General features: G+C 39.1%; 1 protein-coding gene across 2 annotated transcripts; it reads right to left on the bottom strand.

The window, feature by feature from the left end:
- Positions 1–197: 197 nt before the first annotated feature.
- LOC135768260 (protein phosphatase 1 regulatory subunit 12A) lies at positions 198–25,670 on the bottom strand. Of its 2 annotated transcripts, none has more exons than XM_065277496.2 (24): positions 24,892–25,670; positions 19,363–19,493; positions 17,444–17,562; positions 16,717–16,873; positions 14,836–14,980; positions 14,580–14,654; positions 13,759–13,841; positions 13,163–13,356; positions 12,976–13,085; positions 11,539–11,736; positions 11,361–11,458; positions 11,108–11,275; positions 10,924–11,031; positions 10,680–10,770; positions 8,362–8,478; positions 8,135–8,228; positions 7,970–8,049; positions 7,832–7,888; positions 7,278–7,330; positions 7,128–7,191; positions 6,931–7,035; positions 4,283–4,333; positions 4,115–4,165; positions 198–2,192 (listed from the first exon to the last, which is right to left on the bottom strand). In XM_065277496.2, the coding sequence occupies exons 1-24, from the start codon at positions 25,165–25,167 to the stop codon at positions 2,106–2,108; spliced, it is 2,712 nt and encodes a 903-aa protein (XP_065133568.1). In that variant the 5' UTR covers positions 25,168–25,670; the 3' UTR covers positions 198–2,105. The 2 variants fall into 2 exon arrangements, with proteins under 2 accessions (XP_065133568.1, XP_065133569.1); XM_065277497.2 differs by having other exon boundaries at positions 200–2,192; positions 7,278–7,300; positions 24,892–25,667.
- Between the last annotated feature and the right edge of the window lie 439 nt (positions 25,671–26,109).

The raw sequence follows: 26,109 nt of genomic DNA, 5'->3' as shown, positions 1-26,109 counted from the left end.
AGATACAAAAGCATTCATACATATTTTAGTTCTTCTGTTAAGTGCATTACTACAGTCTGTCATTTTTTTTGTATTTCTGTAGCTCAGTGGTATAGCATTGCATTAGCAGTGCAAAAGTATGTGGGTTCGAACCCAGGGATCATGCATACTGATCAACATGTATAGCTTGTGCAAGTTGCTTTGGATAAAAAAATAAAATGTAAATGTAATATAAAATTCCCAAAATTTCTTTGTAGCAATTGAAGGCCTAGTATAACATTAAGATAATACAAATCAAATCCAGTCTTTACACAACTCAGCCACTAGATAGCACTAAACCCTATTGCGTTTCTCTTGGCAGCGTGCCGAGGTTTGGGGTTCCAGACCCTGGGAAAAGAGCGGCTTTACCCTTATAAGGCCGCAATCCATCCGCTTCTCTTTTCCCCAGACTTTTTCCTCTCCGCCCTCCCTTCCTCTCTCTCTCTTTCTCTCCGTCTCAGGCCTGAGGGATATTTACAGCAGAACTGGCTCGGCGTACCTTATTAGGAGCGGTGCTTGTTGTCAGTGTATATGTGGATGAGACGGACAGATCCCAGGATGGGGGTTGGCATTCGTATCTCATGGGGTCATTCAGTTTTTACAGAAGGTAACGAGAGTCTGATCTCTGTTGCATGCGTAGGAATCTCCCAAGGGATCAAACAGAACGGACGTGAACTTTTCTCACCCACGTTTTCACCAATTTCTGACAATCTAAACAAGGTGTCAGTCTACGTCACCATACAGTATAAATTAGTTTGACAAAGTCCAGGTTTACAGTAACTTCCTCTCCGGCTGTGTGGGAATGTTGGATCCATTATTACAGCTGTTCTTCTCTTCTGTTGTTGTTGTTTCGGATGATGTAGGACATCTGCTAGACAGCAGTACATGGGCATTAGGGAGCAATGATGAGTGATGAGAAAGAGTTGCGAGCTACCTACCCAAACACCAATTAAATTAGATTACATTTAGCTTTTATCCAAACTGACTTGCAGTGCATTCAAGAAATACATTTTTTATTAGTTTTAAACCCAAAACCTTTGCATTGCTAACGTGATGTTACAATAACAGGGCGTGATGCAAAAAATGCATCAGATGGGCGATATTTTGAATCAAGGGCTTGCAAAAAAACTGATTTTTTTTAATAATAATAATAATCTCTTAAAAGGTGCCTCGTTTGTGTAATAAAACTTTTTTAAAAACAATGCATTGTTTACAACGGCAATGAAACAGGCACTGCGCTACAAATACACATCTTTTATTAAGTGCCAACATTCATTCAATATATTAGAAAAACAACACGTGAAGAAAATAAAACTGATATCATGTTACAGTTTATGGCGTTTATGATTTCAAACGAATAATATTTGTACATTTACACAATAAACAAAAGCCATCCACGCTTACGAAGACAACGGTAGCAAGGATGGATTCACACAACAGTATAAAATACGAAAATAGAAATTTCCGCATTGCTCGTCATAAGTGCGCAAAGTGGGAAAAGATGCCAAAAAAAAAGTGTTTTCCGACATGCACAGGAGTTTGCACCGACTGTCGTCTTTGTTGTATTGGTCAATATATCTGGAGTCGATAACTCTTTGAGCGACACCTTAATATTCAGACCACCTCCCGGTGATTTTAGGGGTAAAACCTCTCAATTGTGTGTTTGCGTGTTGTGCAGACGTAGCGTGCAAAGATGCAACAAAACAAAAAATACTGCCCAAGACATGGAATGTGTGTCGAGTGTGTGTGGTCACGCTTATGAAAATGTGCATGGTGCATGCATGCGTCCTTACACAAGTGTGTGTGTGTGTATATATGTGAAAGGAAAAGAGAAAGTTGAAGCTTTGTCTCATCGTTGGTCTCCTGAAAACAAGCATGAAGTTCAAAACACGCACACACGAGTCTCGTATAGCAGAAAGGTAAAAGATCAAGTCGAGTCAAATTGTGACCCATCCGAACGGTCCACATAAAACAGTGACATTCTTCTCTGGAAGTTCTTCGTGTCTGACGTTCACCCCTCCTTTCTTGTCTTCCTCGGAAGGATGTTGGGGGAGGGTTGGGCCATTTCTCTCGCTCTTCTCCAGTCTCTATTTGGAGAGTTTGCTTATGACTCGAATCAAAGCTCCGTTCTCGTCCTTTAGCCTCTGGTTGTCCGCTCTCAAGTCCCCAAAATCCTGCACGACACACGCACACCAGTTAGTTTTTGTACAGAAGTTGTTGCAACGTTATCATTGTTTGTTTGTTTATTTGTGTGCTCCACACACAAATAACGTGCACCATGAAAGTGGACTTTTTTCCACACAAAGCTTTTGCATTTCTTCAGATGGTACACAAATTGCATGCACTGATTTTTTATGGAAAACGGAACAGACCGAAAAATTATTTACTGTAGGAACAGTTTTAACTCTTCCCAGTTGAAAAAGTAGTACACTTCCATAGTGTACTTAAAGTGCTTTATTTTCGCACACTAATTTTGTATTCATCTTTAGTACTTCTGAAGATGTTCTTAAGATCAACTAAGTGTACTTGACTGTGCCATTTTGAAACACCATATGAACTAAAATGTGCATTTAAAAAATTTTTTAGCTACCACTTGTAGTAAACTTGAACACATCTTTGTATGAAAGGTAACAAGTGCTAACTAAATAAATTTTTTATACAGAGATAGTATGTTAAAAGTGCATTTTAGTCCATATTCATGGTGTCTAAAAATAGCCCAGTGAAGTACACTTTGATAGGGACGTAATGATTCACTCGCGGTCCCCATTAAAAATGCCTGTCTGAAATCGATTCTGAATCGCAAGGCTGCGATTCTTTGTTTCATGCACAGTTTGTTCGTGTACTACATAGACTGTAAAAAAAGATGGACGACGCCTGTTCGCTCCCTTCCATTGGTGAAAAGTGAAGCCGCCAGAGTCCCGATACGGCGCTGACATCCTGGGTCTTGAGTCTGCGCAGTAGCGATTTTGGGACCAGTCATGCGCAGTAGTGAGCAGGAAGTGAACCCGCGAAATCAAAACCCCGCCCTCGCTCTCGCAGAATGCGCATATCACACGATATCACAGCTGTCAATCATGCGTGACACCACCATTTCTATATCATTAAATAACTAACTAAACACAAACTTATTTTAAAAACAAACATTTGAATTTGCATCAGTGTGATAAAAACTACAATAAATGACAGAAACTAGGTTCGGAAAAGAGATAATTGAAGTGTAATTAATTTTTTTAGTTGGTCTCAAGTCCCATTGAATAACATGGGGAGGCGGGGTTTATGACCTATACTGGGACCAGTCACTGGGGGGCGATCGAGACGTTTTGGCTTCACCTTTCAGGGCTTGCGCGGCACGCTTGGTGTACTACGACATTTGGTCAGTAGGAAGTCCTTATCAATCTAAAATCATTATCAGTCGGAGTCGTTTATAACGTGCATTTAAAAAAGCAACACTCGTTAAATAAAAATCATTCAAAATATTCTTTATTATCATGAAAATACCTGAAACAATTTAAAGAACAGCGATATAAATATTCCTGTAGAAATTTCCTGGGATAGCGTTTGCAATGCTACTTCTTCTGTGGCACAAAGGAACCTTTTGCACGAGCGCGCCCCCTGGTTTTCGGATGTGCCGCGATTTCACCGTAATTCATTAAAATTCATTCATTGAGAAAACGTGCATTTGCACGGTTAACCTTTACACCCCTACACTTAGATGATCTTAAGAACATCTTAAGAAGTACTACAGATGATTGTTTTTGTATATTAAGTACAAAATTAGTGTGCGAAAATAAAGCACTATGGAAGTGTACTACTTTTTCACCTGGGTTGTCTAAGAACCGGTTATTGGTTCCCAGCCCTGACAGAAACTCAAAATGACTTGTCATTTTATTGCATTTGAAGTGAAGTGACACAAATGTCTTACGCAAAACAGGTTTTACTTGTGTCGGCTGTAATTTACAACAGTATTGCTTTAGGGATAAGTATTAAGCAACAGATGCATTCAAATCAATCCCCAAACTGCTGCTGAGCCAGCATTCAAAGCTGATGAAAAGAGCAAACGTCAGACGATCAAGTGCATGAAGGATTTCGCTCTTACCTTGAACTCCTCTTCCAACTCGGCAGCACGCCTCTCTAACCTTTTTCTCTCCTGAGAGAGAGAGAGAGAGAGAGAGAGAGCAGGTGTGTGGTGTGTGACTTCATAAACTTGGAATCACTTTAGCTTCTCAATGGCTTTAACAGAAATGTGCTTGTCATGTATACTCACCTTCTTTTCCATTTCCAGCAGAGCGGTACAGTCTGTGAATCTCTCCTGCCTCTGTTAAACACACACGCGCACACAGTTACATTGTTTCGCATTGCCTACTCATGAGTCCGTTTCATACAGCACAAGCTGCGTGATAATGAAGTCAGGCGCTGCTTTTTTTCATAGCGCTTTGTACTTTTTGGGGCCGTTCACACCTGGTATTAAAAGAGACACTCTACTTTTTTTAAAAATATGCACATTTTCCAGCTCCCCAAGAGTTATTAAACATTAGATTTTTAGCGTTTTGGAATCCATTCAGCCGATCTCCGGGTCTGGCGGTACCACTTTTAGCATAGCTTAGCATAATCCATTGAATCTGATTAGACCATTACCATTTCGCAAAAAAATAACCAAAGTGTTTCGATATTTTTCCTATTTAAAACTTTACTCTTCTGTAGTTACATCGTGTACTAAGACTGACGGAAAATTAAAAGTTACGATTTCTAGGCCGATATGGCTAGGAACTATACTCTCATTCTGGCGTAATAATCAAGGACTTTGCTGCCATAACATGGCTGCAGGAGGTGCAATGATATTACGCAGCGCCTTGAAATAGCACTTTCAATAGCAGGAGACTTATGCTGCGTTCACACCAGTCGCGGTAAAGGCATCAAGCACGAGTGATTTTAATGTTAAGTCAATGTAAAAAGCGTTGACGCGCATCTGGAGGTCTCGCGGCACGAATGAGGCGTTTAGCATTGATTCCGCCTCGTCCAACGAGAATGACGCAAATTGAGCGTTGCCGCGTGAAACGCGCAAGTTAAAAAATCTTACATTTGGCAAGCGTTAACCTATCAGGAGCTTGCTCTAGTAGTGACGTGAGTACAGGAAGCGAATGACGCAAATTTCTGCGTGAATGACTCGATGACTAGAATTTCACGCGCGGCTTTCACGCACAAATAAAGCGAGTACACTCAAAATGTTCAAGCGTCCAACTACGCAAATTTGACGCCTCAAACGCGTCTGACGTGAACCCACAGTTAGGGTGGCCATACGTGCCATTTTCGCCGGACACATCCTGGGCAGGATTTTAGGTGCGTCCTCCTGAAGTCGCATTGGTCGACCGCATACGTCATCGAGGTTCTCACATTACAGTTAAACACATTTATAAAATTAATATTTATTTCTCTTAAGACATACAATCATTATAATTTTATTTTTACCTTGAAATGTAACGGTTGCTGTTTTGAAATAGAACCTGAAATATTAAACCTTGATGACTTATGCGGCCAACCAATGCGATTTCCGGAGGACGCACCTGAAATACTGGCCAGGAAGTGTTCCGGCGAAAATGGCATGTATGGCCACCCTAAGTGGACTATTTTTGGGCACTGCGTAATATCATTGCGCAAGATGATATCAACGTAATATCATATCAACACAAGATGCGTTTTCACCAAAAGGATCACAAGTGGATGACCATACAGACAGGTGTAAAACGTTTCGACTGGATTGCTTTTGTGGTGCATGTGGTCGAATGTGTTCGAACAGTCACAAGAGACTGCCTACTCTCTGTCTCTTGATCTAATGTGATGTACCGAGCACAATGTTTTACATCGTTTTTTACTTTTAGCGCGAACACACAGTGTACAGCGCTATCTTTAGGCTTTCATTGATAAAACCAAAGTAGCGCGGATGAGGCGTTTGGTGCGGCTAGACGCAATTCCGCCTCATTCGCGCGTCTAGTTCGATCAAATGGTGCTTTTTGCGTTTGACGCGAATTTGCGGCTGACGCCTGAGTTGAAAAATTTTAACTTTGGCGAATTTATTTTACCCCTATAGTAAGGTGACTAAATACAAACCGGTTACTCTCTCGATAAATGCACAATCAACATCAGCCATCTTGCAAACAGAAAACTGCATAGCACTTGCCCCTCCCACAAGAAGCCGATTTTGCCTCTGACGCGCGTCAAATGCTTGCTTTCATGCATTCAAACTGTTCAAGCGGCAAACTAGGCGCGGTAGATGCGATTTTGACGCCTCAAACGCAGTTGGTGTAAACGCAGCATAACATATACAAAACAATGTGCAGCATGTTTACTTACAACACAAGTAGCAAACTGACCTAATATTAGTTTGCGGCAATTTAAACCCATCATTTCTACCGCTTGCGTTTAAATGAAAGCATAGGGACTCCCCCACAGTCTCCACAGACAATTCCCTCAAAGTAATCAGAACAGAAGTGGTCGAAAGTGGACAAAAGAGACAGATTTAAATACCAGGTGTAAACGTGAATGTGTCGCTCTCGTCCATTTGTGATCCGATCGATGAAAACAGATCTTGATACCAGGTGTAAACAGCCTTTAGAAATACACCTCTACATGTGAATCCCGTAATTTTATTTTTTATTTAACTATAACAAGTGAAAAATCTAATCGAGTAGATATTTAGGTTACTATCCGATTAAACGATTAATCGGGGAAAATGGTCTGATTAATCGATTATAAGAATAATCGTTATTTGCAGCACTAGTTTACTTGCGGTTTAAATATGAATATAAACAAATTAAATAAAAATTGTTACATGAAATATTCCAATGTTGGTATCATGACAACCCTTCATCCTTCCATTCGTACAGCAGTGATATGCTTTAATATGCATGCACACACCTGGGTGGCTTTTTCCAACTCCAATCGTGTCAGAGAAATGGTTTTCTGCATGTCTGATAGCTGCGTCTGCAGACGACGGTTTTCCCTGGAAACCTCCTCGAACATCTGAGACACACACACAGACACGCGAATACAGGCACGTTACACACGCATACTTCCTTGTAACACAATCAGTTTATCTGCAAATTCCTCCGCACCTTTTTGAAGTCCCTGGAATCTGATCCTCTCGTGTGAATGTAATCATTCAAGACCGAATCAGAGCTAAAGGGGGGCAACAGAGAGACGAAATGAGAACACCGCACGCCACAATCACAAACAAAACAAAAGATCTGAGGTCAAACTCGTACCTGCTGCTCACATGCCTTTCTGTCTGCGTGAGAGAGACAGAAAACAATTCACACTTTAAGAAGAAAACGTAAACACAAACAAACAAACTCTGAAAGGGTTGTGCAATGCTTTAAACATATGCATGCTTTAAATATTGAAATAAACAACTTTAATAAAGTGCAAAGTTCCCTTCTTATATGGAAACTTCAAACTGTGTTGACTACAACTTTTTGTATGGTGCACAAGTCACATGGCCTTTTCTTTTCAGGAGTCGACGTCTGCTCTTTGTAAAGCAAACACCAGCATGACAAGGAAATCTCAAACAAGTTTTGTTCCGGTTTGGAAAAACAAAGCGAGTGAATGATGAGTTTTTATTTTTGGGGGAACCGTTACCTTAAATGTACCGTAAATTTCCCTAGAGTTTGTAAAAATATGACTAATCCATCATTCAAACCTTGAATAACATGAAGGAAACTGTGAAACTGTCAAAAAACATTTCAACGCCCATTCAGACAAAAGCAATTGCATGGAAAAACACGTCAATGAAACAAAATAGCATGCTTATTGTTCAAACCTGTGGGTCCCGCCCACCGCTACTTTCATCCTCTACACTCGGGTCATTATCATCGCCCTAAAAAACACAAAGGGGTCAAAGTTCAAACACAGAAGCCGAACACTTGTGCGTTTTTATACGTGTCCTCCATGTACTCACCTCGCTGGTTTTCGCTCTCCTCCGAGCCCTCCTGCGCTCTCTCGACAACTCCTCGCTGTCTCCGGCAGTGGTCTCCGCATCTAACACAATCCAAAAACAAAGTTAAACTACGAAAATGAAAAATATAAATGCATTAAATTGAAAATTTTAAAGACAAAAGTTCACCCTGTTTATCAGCACGTGGCGCACCGGGTGGGTGCGTGAGTCCCAACAAATCCGACTTCTGCAGGTTAGCGATACGAGAGCGCCAGCTTACCTCCTGCATGCAAAACGGTAACAAATATTTAACCAAAAGTGATCTGCGGTTATTTCGTTCGCAAAATCAATGGCAACAAACAAACGGCCATCAGAAAACAAACACCGATATCTAGATTACGCTTAACCTTTCTCACCCCTTCATCTGCTTTCTTTTGCTTCGCTTCTTTCTCTTCGTCGTCTTTCTTCTCTGTGCCCCTGTTTTCCGTCTTTATTGTCTTCTCTGCTTCCTGCAGGTCTGTGAGAGTTACACCCTGAAGACCAAACACAACAGTCACTCAGAGATGTCTGAACGCCACAAAATTATTCCACACAAATGTTTTGCTTGTGTTAGGGTCAAGGGTCCGGTTCAAAGGTCAGTCTTGGTTTCAGACAGATTCAATTCTTCTGATGATGAAGTCCGCTGTATCAGTCTGTCAGTATCGCCTGTACAAGTGTTTGTGGTACAAATATCTTTAAAAATGTCCTAAAAACAGCACGCATCTAATAAAATTTATTTAGATCAATGGTTAAAACAAGGGCCTGAAATTAACACTCGCCAAATGCACGTAAATACTGGAATTGAGGAATATATAAAAGGGTGTCAATTTGTATAAATTCTAGGCATGGCGCTAATGGGTGTTGTCGATTTTATGCAGCTCTGCACAGATCAATCGGTAATTATGACATCATCAAGGTAGGAGAACGAGTCGAAAACGAGTGCTTACGAATCATTCTCGTGGTACTTTGACGTCAATCCGGTTGCTCTGGGTTTCGTGAAGTCCACCAAAATGGAAACGGGATGCGCAAACATTACAAACTCACGTCACTTAATGACGATAAATTAGAGAGACTGGATTGTACGTGAATAAAACCAGACAAGTGCGGAGGATGAGGTGAAAAAGAAATGGGTGTAAAAAAAAGAGATGTGACTGAAAGGCACCTAGCTAAGCTAACGAACAATATAACAAAATACATTTTTGTTTATGTTAGTTGATTGTTGTCTGTTTAAGTTAGTTTAAGTTAGTTAATGTTAATAAATAAATCCTGTAGAAGTATTATTTATTGTCAGGTTACGTTAACTAAAATAGCTAACTAATGTTAATACATAGTATCTTATTGCATAGTGTTCCTTAAAGGTGCAGTGTGTAATTTTTAGAAGGATCTCTTGACAGAAATCCAAAATAATATACAAAACTATATGATCAGGGGTGTATAAAGAAATTACATAATGAACCGTTATGTGTTTATTACCTTAGAACGAGACCTTTTTAACTACATACAAAGAGGGTCCCCATACATGGAAGTCGTCATTTTTCGCCGCCATTTTTCTACAGAAGCCCTTAACAGACAATTTTTTTTACTAAGTTGTCTCCGACGATGACATGTTTGTCCGGTGGCAGCTTCTCTATGCGTTTCAAAAGCAAGGGGTGAGCAGTGGACTGAGCCGTTGGTTGCAATTCGCAACCTCACCACTAGATGCCCCTAAAATTTACACACTGCACCTTTAAATGTTTAGTGGTAAGCTGGTAAGCAACTGGCAGGTGTGGAAAAATTAGTTTTAGGCACTTGGTTAAATCGACCGCTTGCAAAATTGACTAAATACTAATTAATCTACAAGCTTTAAAACAAAAAAGTAGAGCTGTCAAAAGATTCATTGCGATTAATCGCATACAAAATAAAAGTTTGTGTTTGTATAATATATATTTGCATGTGTATTGTGAGTAATTATTATGTATATATAAACACACACATACATTTAAGAAATTTAAGAATTAATTATGTTTATTTATTTATTATGTTTATTTAGTGTTTTGTGTTTATTTTTTATTTATAAATAAAATAAAATATATCAAAATCTAAATAAACAAAATATATAAATGTTTCTTAAGTACATACATGCATGTGTGTGTATTTATATATACAAAATAATTACACACAGTGCACACACATATATTACGCAAAAACAAACTTTTATTTTGTATGCCCTACAAAAAAGAAATCGGTGTTAAAAATTGCCTCCTTGCTTTACCCGTTTTGCAAAGGTAAGTTATAACAATGATTTATAAACTGAGCTGTCAGCTCTGGTTTCACCGGAAAATACATTTTGACATCACTTGACGTCAATGCCAGTAAAGCATGAAAAACAATCAAAAGTTTTAGGTTTCATCAGAAATGGCGATAGAGAGACAAGTTTTGTATTGCAGCTTTAATGACCTATACTTTGCAAACAAATCTAATTATTATCTAGTTTGCTCAACAAAAGTTATCATGTTAAAAAGATTTGTGCGCACACATATATTATGCAAAAACAAACTTTAATTTTGTATTCGATTAATCGCGATTAATCTTTTGACAGCCCTGCAAAAAAGACACATTTATAACTTGTTACGGTTGTAACCAGTTAACAAGTAAACCAGACTGTATCTACAGACGTATGTCTACATAAGCCTATAGGTTGTAAAGTCAGACAGACCTGTGTGGAGCGTCTGGACTGACGGACATGTCTGGATCGAGCTCTTCTCTGAGCCTCAGCCTCCTCATCACGCACCGGAGTCAGATAAGATCTACAAACATAAAAACTGAAAGTTAGAAAAATAAAAAGAAAGCTGCTACCCTGCTAAAACCAGTATCTGATTATGGTTGACTAGCTTGACCACCATCTGTTCAGTGATGTAAATACACACGCATAACTGTACTCACTCAGGTACATTACTCACCTGCGTCTCTGTTTGGCATCTGAATCTCCGATTGTGGTTGTCGAGGTGACAGAGTTGGAGGTTGTCACAGAAACGGGTTCCTTCTTATCTGCATCTTCCTGAGCTGGTCTGTAAGAGAGAGTCTTGAATATATAAACCACCAAAACAAAAATTCAAACACAGTGAATCGGATAGACACACACACCTCAGATAGCTTAGGCGACTGAATCCCGAGATTCCCGTGGTTAAAGAGTTCATTGAAGAGTCATCAAGCTTCCTTCCATAAGATGAGCTGCGAGATAACAGACCTGACACGTCGTTCGTTGGCTGGCTGTTCGTTCGGCGCGTGTACGAAGAGCTCCGGCTCAACCAGCTACACACAGTGATGGATAAAGTTTGAAGATGTTCAAACAGGTGATATTCCCTTGGGTTTAAATAAAATTTTTTACATGTCTCACCTGCTGGGGTTGTCCGTATTGGTGGTGGTGGTGCTGGTGTCCGAAATGCTGAACAAGCGCCTGGACGGAGTTGGTTGCACGCGGGCCAGCCTTGGCTCCTGAACGTATGAAGTGACATTATAAGGACACAAAATCTTGACTTATCACCTCAGCATGTGCATTTTGAAGCGTGCGTTACCTTATTATCAGACTCTGAACTTAGTTTAGGACTAGATGCCGAGCGTGTCATGCCCAGTTTAGATTCTGGGCCCTTGAGGGCCTCACCGGTTGAGTCCGAGGCCCCAGCAGAGCCCAGCGTTACAGAGCTGTCTGCTTTACGCAAAGACGTTCTCCAGGAAACCGGAGCATCCGTCGATGACGTCCGGACGGGTTCACCCTAAAAACAAAGAATGTGCGAAAATAAACAAAGCTGTATTTATAAACTTTACAATTCCTGTAAAATCCAAAAGAAGCTATAAAAGGAAGTTTTCCTAAAAAGAAAGTCTCGTCTTAAACATTTGATTTGAAAATGTTATTCCACACAGTTCCCGAATACATTTCGCATATAGCTGAATTCATTACGGCAGTACATTTTCACTGCTGATTGTGCGTGCGTCTCAAAAAAAACCAGACGTGGCATTTATAGTTGACGCGCTCCCTGTTGCAATACTCTTTGAACCGCCAGGGGGCGACGCAAGCAATCGAGTGCAAAAACAAACACAAAGAAGAGGATAGAAGTCGGCCGCTGGAACAACACTGATACTTGTAACATCATATAAATATGAGAATATGAAAAAAGTCAATTACTTAAATATGTCGTATTAAACATTATATTTTATTTATTTATTATATTTATATTTTATTAAAGTTTTACTAAACAAACAGTACAGAAATCTAAAGGTTTGTATTTTATTCCTCATCCAGTGGTACATTTACTACAAATATTAGCCAATAATTCTCAATCATTTGTTAAGAATTTGTGTTTTAATTGGTAAGGTTTCCATACTTTACTTAAAAAGTGTCAGATAAATAGTTTATGCATTGTCGTGCATGGATTGATCAAAGAGATACGTCACAGGCTTGCCTGTTCGGCCAGAATTGCCTCGAGGTCGGTCATTTTCGGATGCGCAGATACAAAAATTGCCGTGCGAAATGGGGTCTCGCGCACCCAACTTGCACGACCGCCCACTCGGTGTTGACGTCATTTCTGCCGCGCACACCAACGCGCTCATGTGGACGCGTCGAGTATAAACAAAGCTTTAACAGACATCAGCATCTATTGCAAACTATGTCTATGTTTACACTGTCAGTCAAATCGGATTTTTGTGCATATCTGCACTTTTGCAAGTGTGAACAGCTAAAAATTCATTACTGGAAATCTGTTTTAGGTCTAAATGCTCCGATTAGATTGTAGCATAGCTTTTGATTATATCAAAACGTAATTAAAATCGGATTTGGACAATGTGTGAACATTACATTTCAACACAATCAGCCATTCAGAACTAATTTATTAGCTGCTGAGATTTCTATGGCTTTTCGAAAGCTAATTCACCTGCATAGCGAAATATTTTGTGATACCTAACGTAATTTTTAAACTCGTCATATTATAAAATAAAAATCACAGTTCTCTCTTCACCTTTTTAGCCTGGTTTCCGACAGTACTGGTCACCATACCGCTCACAACGGAAGCAGAATTGTTGAGTTTGTTGTTCAAGTTGTTGATCCTTTCTCGCGTTTTTGCTTTCTCTGAAAATACAAGCAAAGACATTCAGCTGATGTCATTTTCATCAAATGGGCGTTGATTTTTATTTAACTGTATTCACCTGACTCAGCGTCGCTCTCTGATTCGCTCTCTTCCTCTGAACTGGAGCTGCTAGAGGCTTTGGGTGCGTGCACCGTGTGCGTCGTATCCTCTTCCTCCTCTTCGGCGGGCGGAGTTTGGAGCGTGGGCAGGGCGTGCTTCTCTCTTTCGTGAAGAGTGATTTTTTCTTTGCTGCTCATACGAGAGATTGATGTCCTGGAGGGTCGGGATCAGCCAGAAAACAAGTAAAAATTGGCCAGTCAGTGAGATGCCAATAAGTGTGCACCAGGGGCAACGACAAAGCTACAACTATTTTATTTTGCGGCATTAAATACTTGGAATTACCCTAACCACAGTAGCTGTTGTGCAAATAAAATATTGTAATGTCGACCAATAGCCAACAGCACACCTAACTTCATTTTAGTTAAAGATAAGTAGGTAACATTTAAAAAAATCCTATTTCTATAAAAAAAAGAAAGATACGTAGGTTATTTCTAATAGCACTAATAGCACTTCCATAAAAGCATTCACCTTTCATTTTAACTTTCCCAATCATTTACATTTGCAAGAGTCATGTTGGGTTTCATCAAACAAGAAGAGATGCGATTATGGTTTTACCTGCGAGGTCGAGCAGGTGCCGAAGAAACAGGTGGGCTGGTCTCGATGACGGGTGTCTGGATCTTCTGTTTCTCTGAACGCATCTTTAGAAAAACAACAGCAGCTATTATTAAAATAATTATACTTTTTTGTCCCAGTTGTGTTATTATTGTAACGATTACTTCATATTAAACACATTTTTACTACATTACAATAATGTAAATCTAATGATAAGAATCATCGCCAGAATAACAAGAAATAAAGAGAAAAATTAATTGTGTCTATAAGAATAAAAAAAACAATTTAGCTTTTCGAATAAACCTGTGGACGATTCTGAATCGATTCACAAATGTCAAAAATAGATTTTTAAAAGTTGGTTTACAAAATAATAACGTGACTTATCGGAACCAAATATCGGAATTCAACTGCAGGGGCGGTGCAACACACGAGCAGTAAAGAAATAAATATTAATGTAAATTACATATCTAAATGAGAATGACTTTATTGGGCACTTAGTTGCGTTAAAATACAGTACATGACAAATATAGCGCAAATGCGACAATGACATCACAAATATGTTAATTAGTGCGTCGAGAATTGATTCGGAATCGAATCACGAGGGTCCAAACGATTCCCATCACTACTAAATACGCAGTTATGTAAAGAAAGGCGGTTTTTGTGTTTATGTCAGCTCTGTACATCCACAAAAAACGTTGCTTTTTCAAAATTCTTGTGTCGAAGATAACTACTCATTTGCCGGCAGTGAAAGCGCTCTTTGAACATAACCAGAGAGACGATAAGATAGCGTACATATAAACACACACATATATACACAAACTTACAACGTTCTGCTTCTTCTGAAGTTCCTCCAAGATATCAATGAGGTTCTCATCGGCTACGTCAAGTGGAGTTTGGCCCTATGAAACACAAACACACAACGCTTTAGAAAACACAACTGTTACTGGTCAATACAGCCAACACTCGCATAGTAAAATAATAAGAGTCATATTGAATTTCATAAATATTCAATATTAGATCATTACACTAATGTTAAAAATTAATTCTTTAAGATGTGTTTGTGTGTCAGCGCCCCCTTACCACGTTATTAAGCGCGCTCATGTCACACATGTGTTCGACGAGCAGACTACAGGCCTCTTCCTGACCCCAGTGAGCCGCCGCGTGAAGCGCTGTCCAGCCGTCGCTGTCCCGACTGTCCACGTCCACCGTACACTGCAGCAGTACCCTGATGCACATTCAAAGATTCAGATGCATTACATTTAATCATTTAAGCAAGTAATGCATAAGTGCATAAGTCTCAAGTAGTATAGCATAGTTTTCGAAGCTTTCTTTTCGCAATGGTTTCTGAGTTAAGTTCCTTTGTGAAAACATATGCAACATTTTTTCAACACCTTGGGTCGAAAAATAAGTGGGTGCGGTTTGCTGGATATTTTTCTTATAAAAGCATAATCAACTTAAAATACTTATTTATGATCATACACTTACAATTAAGAATTTTTTTGTGTACATCTATAATAACAACAAAAAAATTGTGCTTTTGCCAAATAAACAAAATAAACCGTGTGTTTTCAGACTTCTCTGGCTCCGTGAACATCTTTCTGAAACACGTTACAAAAATCGATTGAATACGTAATGTGATTTTCTTGTTTTCTAGAAATAAAACTAAAATGTCAAAATAAAAACGGATTAAATGACAGGGTTGAAAATGTAGTCTACGTTAAGCTCTCACTTAGGTGATGTTAGCTAGTTTGGGACGAAATGTTGGTTCGTAGTTATTGATATACAAGTTAGGTAATAAACTGTTATGCTCTGCACTACAATGAAATTTTTTGCAGAATTGGGCATGTCTGAATTTAAAAGAGACATCTACTTTGGAGTAAGTTGATAAAAATGGTCTTATTAAAAAAAAACGCTGTGCTTAACAACTTATACATTTTCTTTTTATTTAATGCTATCCAATGTTTTGTTTATTTTTGAAGGGATAGTTCACCCAAAAATGAAAATAATGTCATTAATGAATCACCCTCATGTCGTCGAGAGCTTGTTGACCCTTCATTGAAAATCTATGTACGGTATACATGTTCAGAAAGGTAATAAAAACATCATCAAAGTAGTCCATGTGACATCAGTGGGTCAGTTAGAATGTGTTGAAGCATCAAAAATACATTTAGGTCCAAAAATAAAAAAAATACGACTTTATTCAGCATTGTCTTCTCTTTCTTGACGTATGACACGACTGACGTGTTATCTGGTGCGCCCCAGCTGTTTTCTTTGTGTGCCCGGGCCTCGTTTACAGTCTGAGGGAGACGCACGCTGTAAGTTTAAAAAACAACAATAAAAATGCGCAAATAACAGATAACACGTCGTCCGCGTCACTGCAGTCACGTGACTTTAGTCTCGCGCATGCGCTTCACAACAGACACGGAAGAGAAAACAATTCTGAATAAAGTCGTAATTTTTGGACCAAAATGTATTTTCAATGCTCAATGAAGGTTTTCAATGAAGGGTCAAAAAGCTCTCGGACTAAATATAAAACATTTTAAACTGTGTTTTGAAGATGAACGGAGGTCTTACGAGTTTGGAACGACATGAGGGTGAGTCATTAATGACATTATTTAAATTTTTGTGTGAACTATCCCTTTAAACCATGATTGCTTGGAGTTGGACTTTGGGTTTGGATGTTATTTTATGTAACAAAAACTTGCTCTAACCCCAAACCCAAGCAACAATGAAAAAAAAAAGAGAAACCAATAAATCAAACGACACGAAAAGATGCGCGGTATAATCGAACCATCTGCACGCAAAATTGGAATTTGACGTATGTATCGCACGACTTTTCAACTGCGTGCTATTTATACGCATTTCATGGAAATGGGTTGCTTTAATATCAGGATTGAATGAGAAGTCAAACAAAAACATTCACTCATAGTTTGCAATCTTAGTCAAAAAGTTTAAACTCACTTTAACACCTCAATGTATCCTTTAGCAGCAGATACATGCAGCGCTGTGGCCTGCGTGTTTGGATGCGAAATTAGAGCGCCGGTTCCTCCCACCATGGCCATGGCGTCCCGAAGCATTACTCTCTCTTCTTCTCTTCTGGCCTGCTCCACATCAATACCTGATAATGTATTATAAACAACGATTATACAGACCATTCACGGTCATACTGCACACAAAAACGCCAAGAGCTAATTGGTTGGCATAATTGTTGTGGGAGTCAGAATGTGCGGGCGTCTTTATCAGTCCACAGAGAAACAAAGTCGTATTCACAAGGTACTGGCTGCTACAATGAATGCTTTTATGAAAGCAGAAACTAGTTTCTAGTTCCTGATGGCTTTAAACGCTAACAAGCTCCTTTAAAAAGTTGCTTTAAGATAATTCATTCACACACACATCTAACAAGAGATGGAGGATGTTTATAAAAGCTGCGGGTGTCTGCACTGTTTTAATAAGAACTTTGATGTGGCAAACTCAGTTATTGGTACTCTCAAACCCAACACATCCCATAAACACACAAACACACCCATGACCGCCAGCTTAACTGAGAGAAGCATGTGATTAGTTTTAATTGGATCACAGAGATCAAACACATGGAGTGTTAAAGACTATAATGCGACTCTTTGTTAAGTGTTTAAATGAGAATCTCACAAAAAATATTCAGGTCATATAACCAAAATAGACTTCTCACCCAGTTTTTTAATCTCGGCTCTTAGCAGTCTCTCCATAGCGTCCTCGGTGGCGACGTCAAGTGGAAGTTCACCCTCGCTGTTAACAGCTCCCACATTTGCCCCATGTTCGAGCAAATACCTGTGATGCGAATAAAGACGGAAACATTTAATTGATTATGCAGCAGTAAACTTAAATACAGTCATTACTCAAAGCGCTTCTAAATTTAAAGGGATAGTTCACCCAAAAATTGTGTCATCATTTCCTCACTTTTATGTTGTTACAAACCTGTATAGATTTCTTAGTTTTGATGAACACAAAGGAAGATACTTTGAGTAATGTTTGTAACCGTTCATGAGCCCTATTCACTTCCATAGTATTCTTTTATCTTACTATGGAAGTGAATGGGGGTCATGATCGGTTTGCTTACAAAATATCTTCCTATGTGTTCATTAGAACAAAAAAAAGTGAGAGTGAGTAAATGATGACAGAATTTTCATTTTTGGGTGAACTATCCCTTTAAATCGATTCCTACGACCTAAACAGACATAAAAATAACATGAATATTTTCGTTAAAGGGGACATATCATGAAAATATGACTTTTTCCACGTGTAAGTGCTATAATTGGGTCCCCAGTGCTTCTATCAACATAGAAAATATGAAAAAAAATCAACCCAGTAACTTCGTTTTGGTAAACCAATTTCTGCAAGCATGTGAAAAAATAGCATATTGAAATTTGGCTCCCCTTGTGATGTCAGAAGGGGATATAACGCCCCTTAATCGGCACTATCCAAACACAGAACTGCCATTTAGTGCAGAGATCAGCTCATTTGCATTTTAACGACACACCCAAAAATGGCACATTTTTGCTCACACCTACAAAGCGACAATTTTAACATGATATAATAAATTAGCTATATGGTATTTTGAGCTAAAACTTCAAGGATTAGTCCATTTCCTTAAAATAATCCATATAATTTAATTATGTTTTTTGCTTTAATGGACCCCAACACTTAACAGTTTTAATGCAGTTTAAAATTGCAGTTTCAAAAAACTCTAAACAAGGCATAAGGGTCTTATCTAGCGAAATGATTGTCATTTTTGGCAGGAAAAATAAAAAAAATGCACTTTTAAACCACAACTTCTCGTCTTCCTCCGGTCGTGTGACGCGCCAGCGCGACCTCACGTAATTGCGTAATGACGTAGAAAGGTCACGTGTTACATATATTAAACGCACATTTGCGGACCACTTTAAACAATAAACTGACACAAAGACATTAATTAGGATCATTCCACATACAACAACGTCGGAACGGTCCTCTTTCTCCACACTGGGGCGTAGTTTCGCATACGTCATCCGTGACCTCTTGACGTGATGATGTATTACGTGAGGTCACGCTGGCGCGTCACAGGACCGGAGGAAGACGAGAATTTTTGGTTTAAAAGTGCATATTTTTATTTCTTTTGCCAAAAATGACAATGGTTTCGCTAGATAAGACCCTTATGCCTCGTTTGAGATCATTTAGAGTCCTTTGAAACGGCAATTTTGAACTGCATTAAAACTGTTACGTGTTGGGGTCCATTAAAGTCCATTAAAATGAGAAAAATCCTGGAATATTTTCCTCAAAAAAACATCATTTCTTCTCGACTGAACAAAGAAAGACATCAACATTTTGGATGACATGGTGGTGAGTAAATTATCTGGATTTTGTTTTACGAAAATGCACTAATCCTTTGACATACGTACTCTGGGGACACAAATATAAGATGACATCTTAAAAAAAGTCCCCTTTAAATAGTGCATTTCTAATTTTACGGTGTTGTTTTATCGACATTTTGCTGTATTTATAATAAAAAACCTTATTTTATAACCATTAGCTTCTTAAATTGCTTCTTAAAATGCAATGCAGCTCACTAAGTTGTATGACAGAGATACTAACTTTGCAATCTGGACGAAACCGCAGGAGGCGGCGGCGTGGAGGGGCGTCCAACCCTCATTGTCTCCTCGGTTTACATCACTGCCGCTTTCCACCAGAAACTGAACCATTTCTGCATTTTCATCAATACAGGCCTGGAGAGAGAAAAAAGAGAGAGAAAGAGAGACAGAAAATTACCATTACTGCAATTTTACGCTTACAATTTTTGCCAGCAAAAAAAAGAGGAGATGACAAAAGGAGTTTATTTAAAATGTTTGTACAGCTTTTATTTTTTTAATGTTTTCCATTCGTACTAAAACTTAAATCCACTGAAATCTTTTGTGTCATAAAAATAGTAAGAGTATGCCAAGAGTACTGTTTGAATTGAAAAACTAAGCAGTACTATTATTAACCCAGTTTTAGTGTTACACACAGAGTGTAATGGATTTTCCTGTGACATCACACGTGACTGTAACAGATTGCATCATGGGAAATCCATGCTTTCATGTCCCTGGAGTTTTAGTGGGAAATAGCTGCCATTAGCCCAAGGCAAAATAATGTCAATTAGTCATCAGTGGGGCTGCACAGTGCACAGACACACACACACAGTACACCGAAATGTGCACATTGCGACATACACAAATAAAAAAACTGTTTTTGTTACTTTAAAGTTATGTATAGTCTGAAGCATTATCTATTGCATATCAAATATTGCATTATAAGTTATTGCACCGTAAACATATCATCTCTTTAAAGAGCTTCACCAGTTTTGAACTACTTTTTATTAGTAGCTTGTAGTGCAGGTAAATAATTTATTAACGTCAGCCTAGCTGTAGTCTACATGAAGAAAGTGCAGCTATTCATCATTTTAAGTAGCTCGGGGTGGTTGGGGAACAGCAGTAACCCACGACGGGCTGTGCTTTGACAGGGTTATGGGGGAAAGACCCGACATCCTGCAGATCCGAAACGAACGTTCATCTCTCAGAGGACTCGAGCAGCTTATAGAAAACTAAACATACACTGCTTTCATTTCTCTCTCTCTCTCTCTCCATGGACACAAAGCATTTCCAACCATTGTGTGTGTGTGTGTTTGTGTGGGTTTCTGTAGAACAGTGGGAACCTTCATTACAGAGGTGTGAAGTTCTTGACTGGGTCACTGTGTTTGTGTGTATGATTCAGTGCGACTGGCCTTTGCTTTTGACAACAGCCGCTTGTGCTGCGTGAAGAATGTTTTCCATGCCCTCACTTGTAAGAGAGCCAGCGAGCGAGCGAGCGAGAGAGAAAGAGACTTTGGATGGAGGGGACGGAAAAACTTAAAGAGCAATGACTATATTTAATTCCCGTCGCTGAGCAACGGGAGAACAACAGGACCGTAATCGGGATGAGCAACGGCAGAGCATTGTCGTACATGTGCACACCTCTTCAATAATATAAACAACTCCAAACACAGACTCTCATAACCTTTTGCATGAGACACACACACACAAATCACTTAAAGCAACACTAAAGAACTCTGGCTCTTTGCTCCCCCTACAGGTTAGAAGCGTAATTGTTCATTACCACTGTCATAAATACTGAGGCATAGCTGGCTCTGATTGGATTGTAGGTCTGCCGTAAAGCAAGTTTTTGTAGTATTCACTCGGACTACAGGACCACTACCCGACGTTTGGAAACTTCTTTAGTGCGGTTTTGGCCGATAGAGGGCTGCAAAGCGAATGTGAAAGTGCTGTTCACCCTGTTTAGAGTGGATGAACGACTGAAACTGTTTTGGAAGCGTTATTTTAAGGTAAAAAAAACTCTTTGGTGTTGCTTTAATAAAATCAAATACAGGACTGAGACGATATTAAATTGTGCTTCTCAGTGGTAGAGCATTGCGTTGGTTAGCAGTACAAAAGGTCATGGGTTCGAACCCAGGGAAAGTGTAAACCTTGTAATGCACTGTGTAAGTCACTTTGCAGAAAAGCTAGGGCTGTCACAACGATTAAATAATCGCGATAAGGTCAAACAACCGCAATGATTTCAGATCACCGCAATGATTGCACATCTCTCAAAAAACACAAGGGGGAGCTGCAGCGTCTGTATAAACGAGACCGTATCAGATAGCGTTCCTTAACTGACAGTGTAACGCAACGCAATAAATTGCAAAGCCATTCAATACAGTGGAAAAACAGCATTTCTTTAAAAACTTTGATAAGCAGTATGAACTGCCAGGTAAAACATAAGTTTCCAAAACAGCGATTCCAAATTTAGGGAAGTGAAGGATGCTATTTTTAAGGATCTGTAAGGAATTGATTGACATGTGGTCCGGTACTAATATGACCTTAGTAGGATTGGCTACTATTTAAGGCCTGTTCTGGTATAGTCACTTTATTTTGCATTTTTATTTTCTGTTATTTTTTTTTTTTAAACACTTTATTGTGTTTATTTCTTGTGAAGAATTTTCAGATATTGTCATTTAATAATAATTATGTGTGTTGTGTATTGATATTTACTGCCAGGTAAACCTTGCAAAATATATTTATTTTTTTATTGCAAAATAAATATTTAATTTAAATAATCACAACAATGTGTGGGAATTTTTTTATGAACAAAAATAAAAGAATTAAGAGTCAAAGCAATAAAACAAGCAATTAATCGCCATAACCACCAAAGCCCTAAAACAGGCAATTAATCGTCATAATCGCCACAATTTATTCGACGATAAACCCTCAGGCAAATTTCGTAATCGTGCCAGCCCTAATAAAACTAAAGCTTCTGCCAAATGAATGCATGTAAATTAAATTAGTATGCATATACAATTTCAAATATAGATACAGATATTAAAGGAGTAGTCCACTTTAAAGATGGGGCCCATTGACTTACCATAGTATTTTTATGTCCTACTATGAAAAGTCAATGGAACCCATCTTTAAAGTGGACTACTCCTTTAAAGGGGTCATGGCATGAAAATCTAACTTTGCAATAAGTGCTATAATTGGGTCCCCACTCCCCAGTGCTTCTATCAACCTAGAAAATGTAAAAAAAGATCAACCCAGGAACTTAGTCTTGGTAAACCATTCCCTGCAAGCATGTGAAAAAATAGGTCATTGAAATTTGGCTCCCCTTGTGATGTCAGAAGGGGATAATACTGCATCTTAATTTGCACTATCCAACAACAGCACTGCCATTTAGTGCAAAGATTAACTCATTTGCATTTTAAAGGACACACCCAAAAACAGCTCATTTTTTGTCACACTTACAAAGTGTCAATTTCAACGCGTTATAATAAATTATATTTATGGTATTTTGAGCAAAACTTCACATACGGTATGTACTCTGGAGACACCAAAGATTTATTTGACATCTTAAAAAGTCTTGAATGAAATGTCCCCTTTAACATTAATATAATTAAGCTAAAAAGTGGGCGAGGGAATAATGCTATATTGTGAATACAGTTGTGTTGCATGTTGCACAAAATCATCACAAAATTCACAATATAGCACAGCTCTGAGTGCTTTACTACTATTTTAAGATGGCAGTGTAATAAATATATTATGGACGCAGATTATATTCAGCAAATTTGTCAAGTGCCATTGCTGGTAGAAGTTATCATTCACAACAACACAAAATGTTACTTTGCAACAAAAGTATTACTCAGTAAAGGCTGATATTGTGTTTTGTAGATTTTTGAACAGGTGGAAAGCTCTACGAGCATTTGTTTGATAAATATTAAAACAAATATGGGCTCGTGTAACAGGTGTCATTTACGGATACTCTCAGTTGTAGTAAACAGAGCAAGGTGTTTTATATACATGAAATATATGATCTAAAAACAACTAATATGCTCAGAGCAATATACAAACATTTACACACATAAAGAAACACTCGCTCACTCGCTCCGAAACAAGTTTCACACTTCTATTAGTTCTTTAAGTTTCAAGAACCCGCAGTTCAGGTTGTGTTTGAGGCTCGAATAATTTTGGTTTAAGTTTTTTTCTGAGCAAGCCTGCAAAAGCATGAGAAGATCTGGTCACAATTCTCTTTCCTCGTCCATCTGCGTGCCGAATCGTCTGTTTACTTTAGGACGATTAGGTGATAAAGCATGTTTGTAACTCTATCTGTGACAGAGGGGAGCATATGTGTTGATGTTTGTCTGTCTGTATGTGTATGTGCGTCTTTAACAGGATGTGACACTGATTCTGTCCAGAGCTAAACACACACACACACACACAGACACACACACACTCCACAACAGAGAGCCGCGTGTTCCCAGACTAACTTAACTGTGACTAATAATCAGTATTCATCAAACTATGATTTCATTCGGGTTTTATTCTCTCATTTAATTCAGCTTATGTCATGAACTTGAAGCCCCACCCCTGAAAGTCACTCGCCACGCAAACACTGCATCGCCGTGCTGCAAAAATTCAACCAAAACATTCAATAACAAACCCAGTTTCATTTCTAAAAAGAGATGCAAATGCAAAACTTTAGTTGCAGTTCAAAAATGGCAAACAATCAAGTCATCAAGTTGGAGAATGCATGACATTTACTTAAAAGGGACGACTTAAGACTCAAAGCTTTTGTGACATCACAATGACTACTGTCAACACCTGTGCTCACCTGTCCAATCAACAACAACACAGTATGTAACACCACTGTCTTCCTTTAAAAGTGTTATTAATAATATCCTAAAATAATTATTGCTATGCGTCAATTTTTTAATTATTTTATCAGCTAGAGAGTCTGTACCAGGATTACTCGAGTAAAACTTTACTTCGCCAATCCCAGAAACATCTCCCCTCCTGACTGTCCAATTAAAACAAACATTCAAGAGTATGAAGACAAGAAAACAATAACAAACAATACATCAAAAGGAACAGTGAATTCCAACCATTCTTCGAAGTAGCTCAAAGATATGAGGAAAGTCTTGCTATGCCAGTTAAACCTGGATGCTGGTCGGTTAAAATCAGAAGTAGGTAGGTAGCAACATTAAACATGACAGCTACGGGAGAGGCCCAAGACACTCCCAAAACTTCATTTGATTAAAAAAACACATACACATAAGACAAGTGCCAAGACAACAACCTTTCTGCAAATAGTAGTGTAAACTAGTTTTAAAAGTAAGAGAAGTTGTCTAGCCTAGATGAAGACTTCTTTGGTCCAGATCCAGAACTTTGCCAGCAAGGCAACCAAAGACTAGACAACAATAGTTCAAGCTGGTTTTTGTTTGTTTATAAACTTTTTAATCAGACTTTTTAACCCATTTGGCTAAATTCTCTTTTGCAAACATCTCTAAAATGCCAAATGCATGCAGTCCAAATGATCAAACTTTAAATAACGGGACATCCAGACCAGAGGTGGGCAATGCATTTAAATAATTTAAGTTTATACAACATATACAACACGTTTAACGTCACCACCACTTACAATTTGTTACAATGTAACGAGCGCGCGCGCACTCACTGGCGCGTTTGATACATGGCACAAGTTCAGGAAGGCGCATAAAGAAGTTTAAAACTCTGCCAGCGGTTGTGAAATTAAGTTTAAACGCATCAGAAATGATTCGGATACCTGATGCAGTGCCGTCAGTCCGTCTACATTGGCGTGGTTGATATCTGCTCCCTGTCGCAGGAGCTCCGACACCTCCTCCTTGTCCCCAGCGGAACAGGCGGCCATGAACACGGCGCCCTGGGCGAAGCGCACTCGGCCTCGTCGGCTTCCGGGAGCGGAGGAATGGCTCCTCGTCTCCGACCCGGTCCGGTCCGTCTCCGATCCCTGCCACCGTTGGAGCTGATCCTGGCGCCGCTGCTTAGCAGCTTCGGACCGGGAACGGTCAGTGGCCGCCATCTTCCTCCCTCAGTCTCACCCGGGGAGTTTCAGTTTATCAGTGAAGGGATGTCCGATTCGCGAACGAATGATTCTTAAAAAAAAAAACGATTCAGTCGAACCGATTCACAAAGCGCTCTGTATGGGATCCTCGCTGAAAAACAACACCAATTCTAATGGTTTTAACCACAAACCACAAATGTTGTTATGAACCATTTAAGCCATTTACAATTATAAAAACATTAAAATAGTATTTTATGTACGTAGCGTCCACTAGGATTTAATGGTTTTCAGATAAATCCCATCAAACGAATCCAACGCATTACCACAATAGGCATGAAGTTTTCACTAAAACCGACATAGGCAAATTCTGAATATAACCTTTAAATCCAGTAGAATTACGTTTAGAGACCCATATATACCATTATATTTTCTACTTAACTCCCATCGTAACCATTAAATCTATTAAAATGTCTCGTGTTTATTTTTAGCACGGATGTCAGGAGCGTTAAGTCGTCAGTAAATCTTCTTGAACCGCTTGACTGCAGAGACCTGTTCGAATGAATCGATTCATCAAATTATTTGGATCTCTCGGCTCTTTTAGTCCGGGTAGAGAGAAGAGGAGAGGGGTGCGGAGAGACGCAACAGGCGGAAGAAAACGCGCCCTCTGCCGGATGCGATCACCGAGGGCACCGTGGAGCCAAACGCAAAGCTCGCCAGCCAATAGCAGCGCGGCGTCAGAATGACGCAGCGCACTCCCACGCACTTGAACTTGACTCGTAGTTACAACGCGTTTAGTGCGACTATTTGATCATTTTCCTGTAAATTCGCAGGGAAAATACCGTAATTTAAATAAAAATATTAAACTGTAATGTTTATAGGAGAGGTAACAGAATCCTTTACTGTAAAAGCAACCCAATACAAGTCAGATTTGGAAACAGCACCTCACAGCTGTGACTATTT

Source organism: Paramisgurnus dabryanus, chromosome 23 (assembly GCF_030506205.2).
Source record: "Paramisgurnus dabryanus chromosome 23, PD_genome_1.1, whole genome shotgun sequence".
Classification (NCBI taxonomy): domain Eukaryota; kingdom Metazoa; phylum Chordata; class Actinopteri; order Cypriniformes; family Cobitidae; genus Paramisgurnus; species Paramisgurnus dabryanus.
The sequence above is the reverse complement of the archived record's forward strand: the minus strand, read 5'-3'. Positions and strand labels throughout refer to the sequence as shown.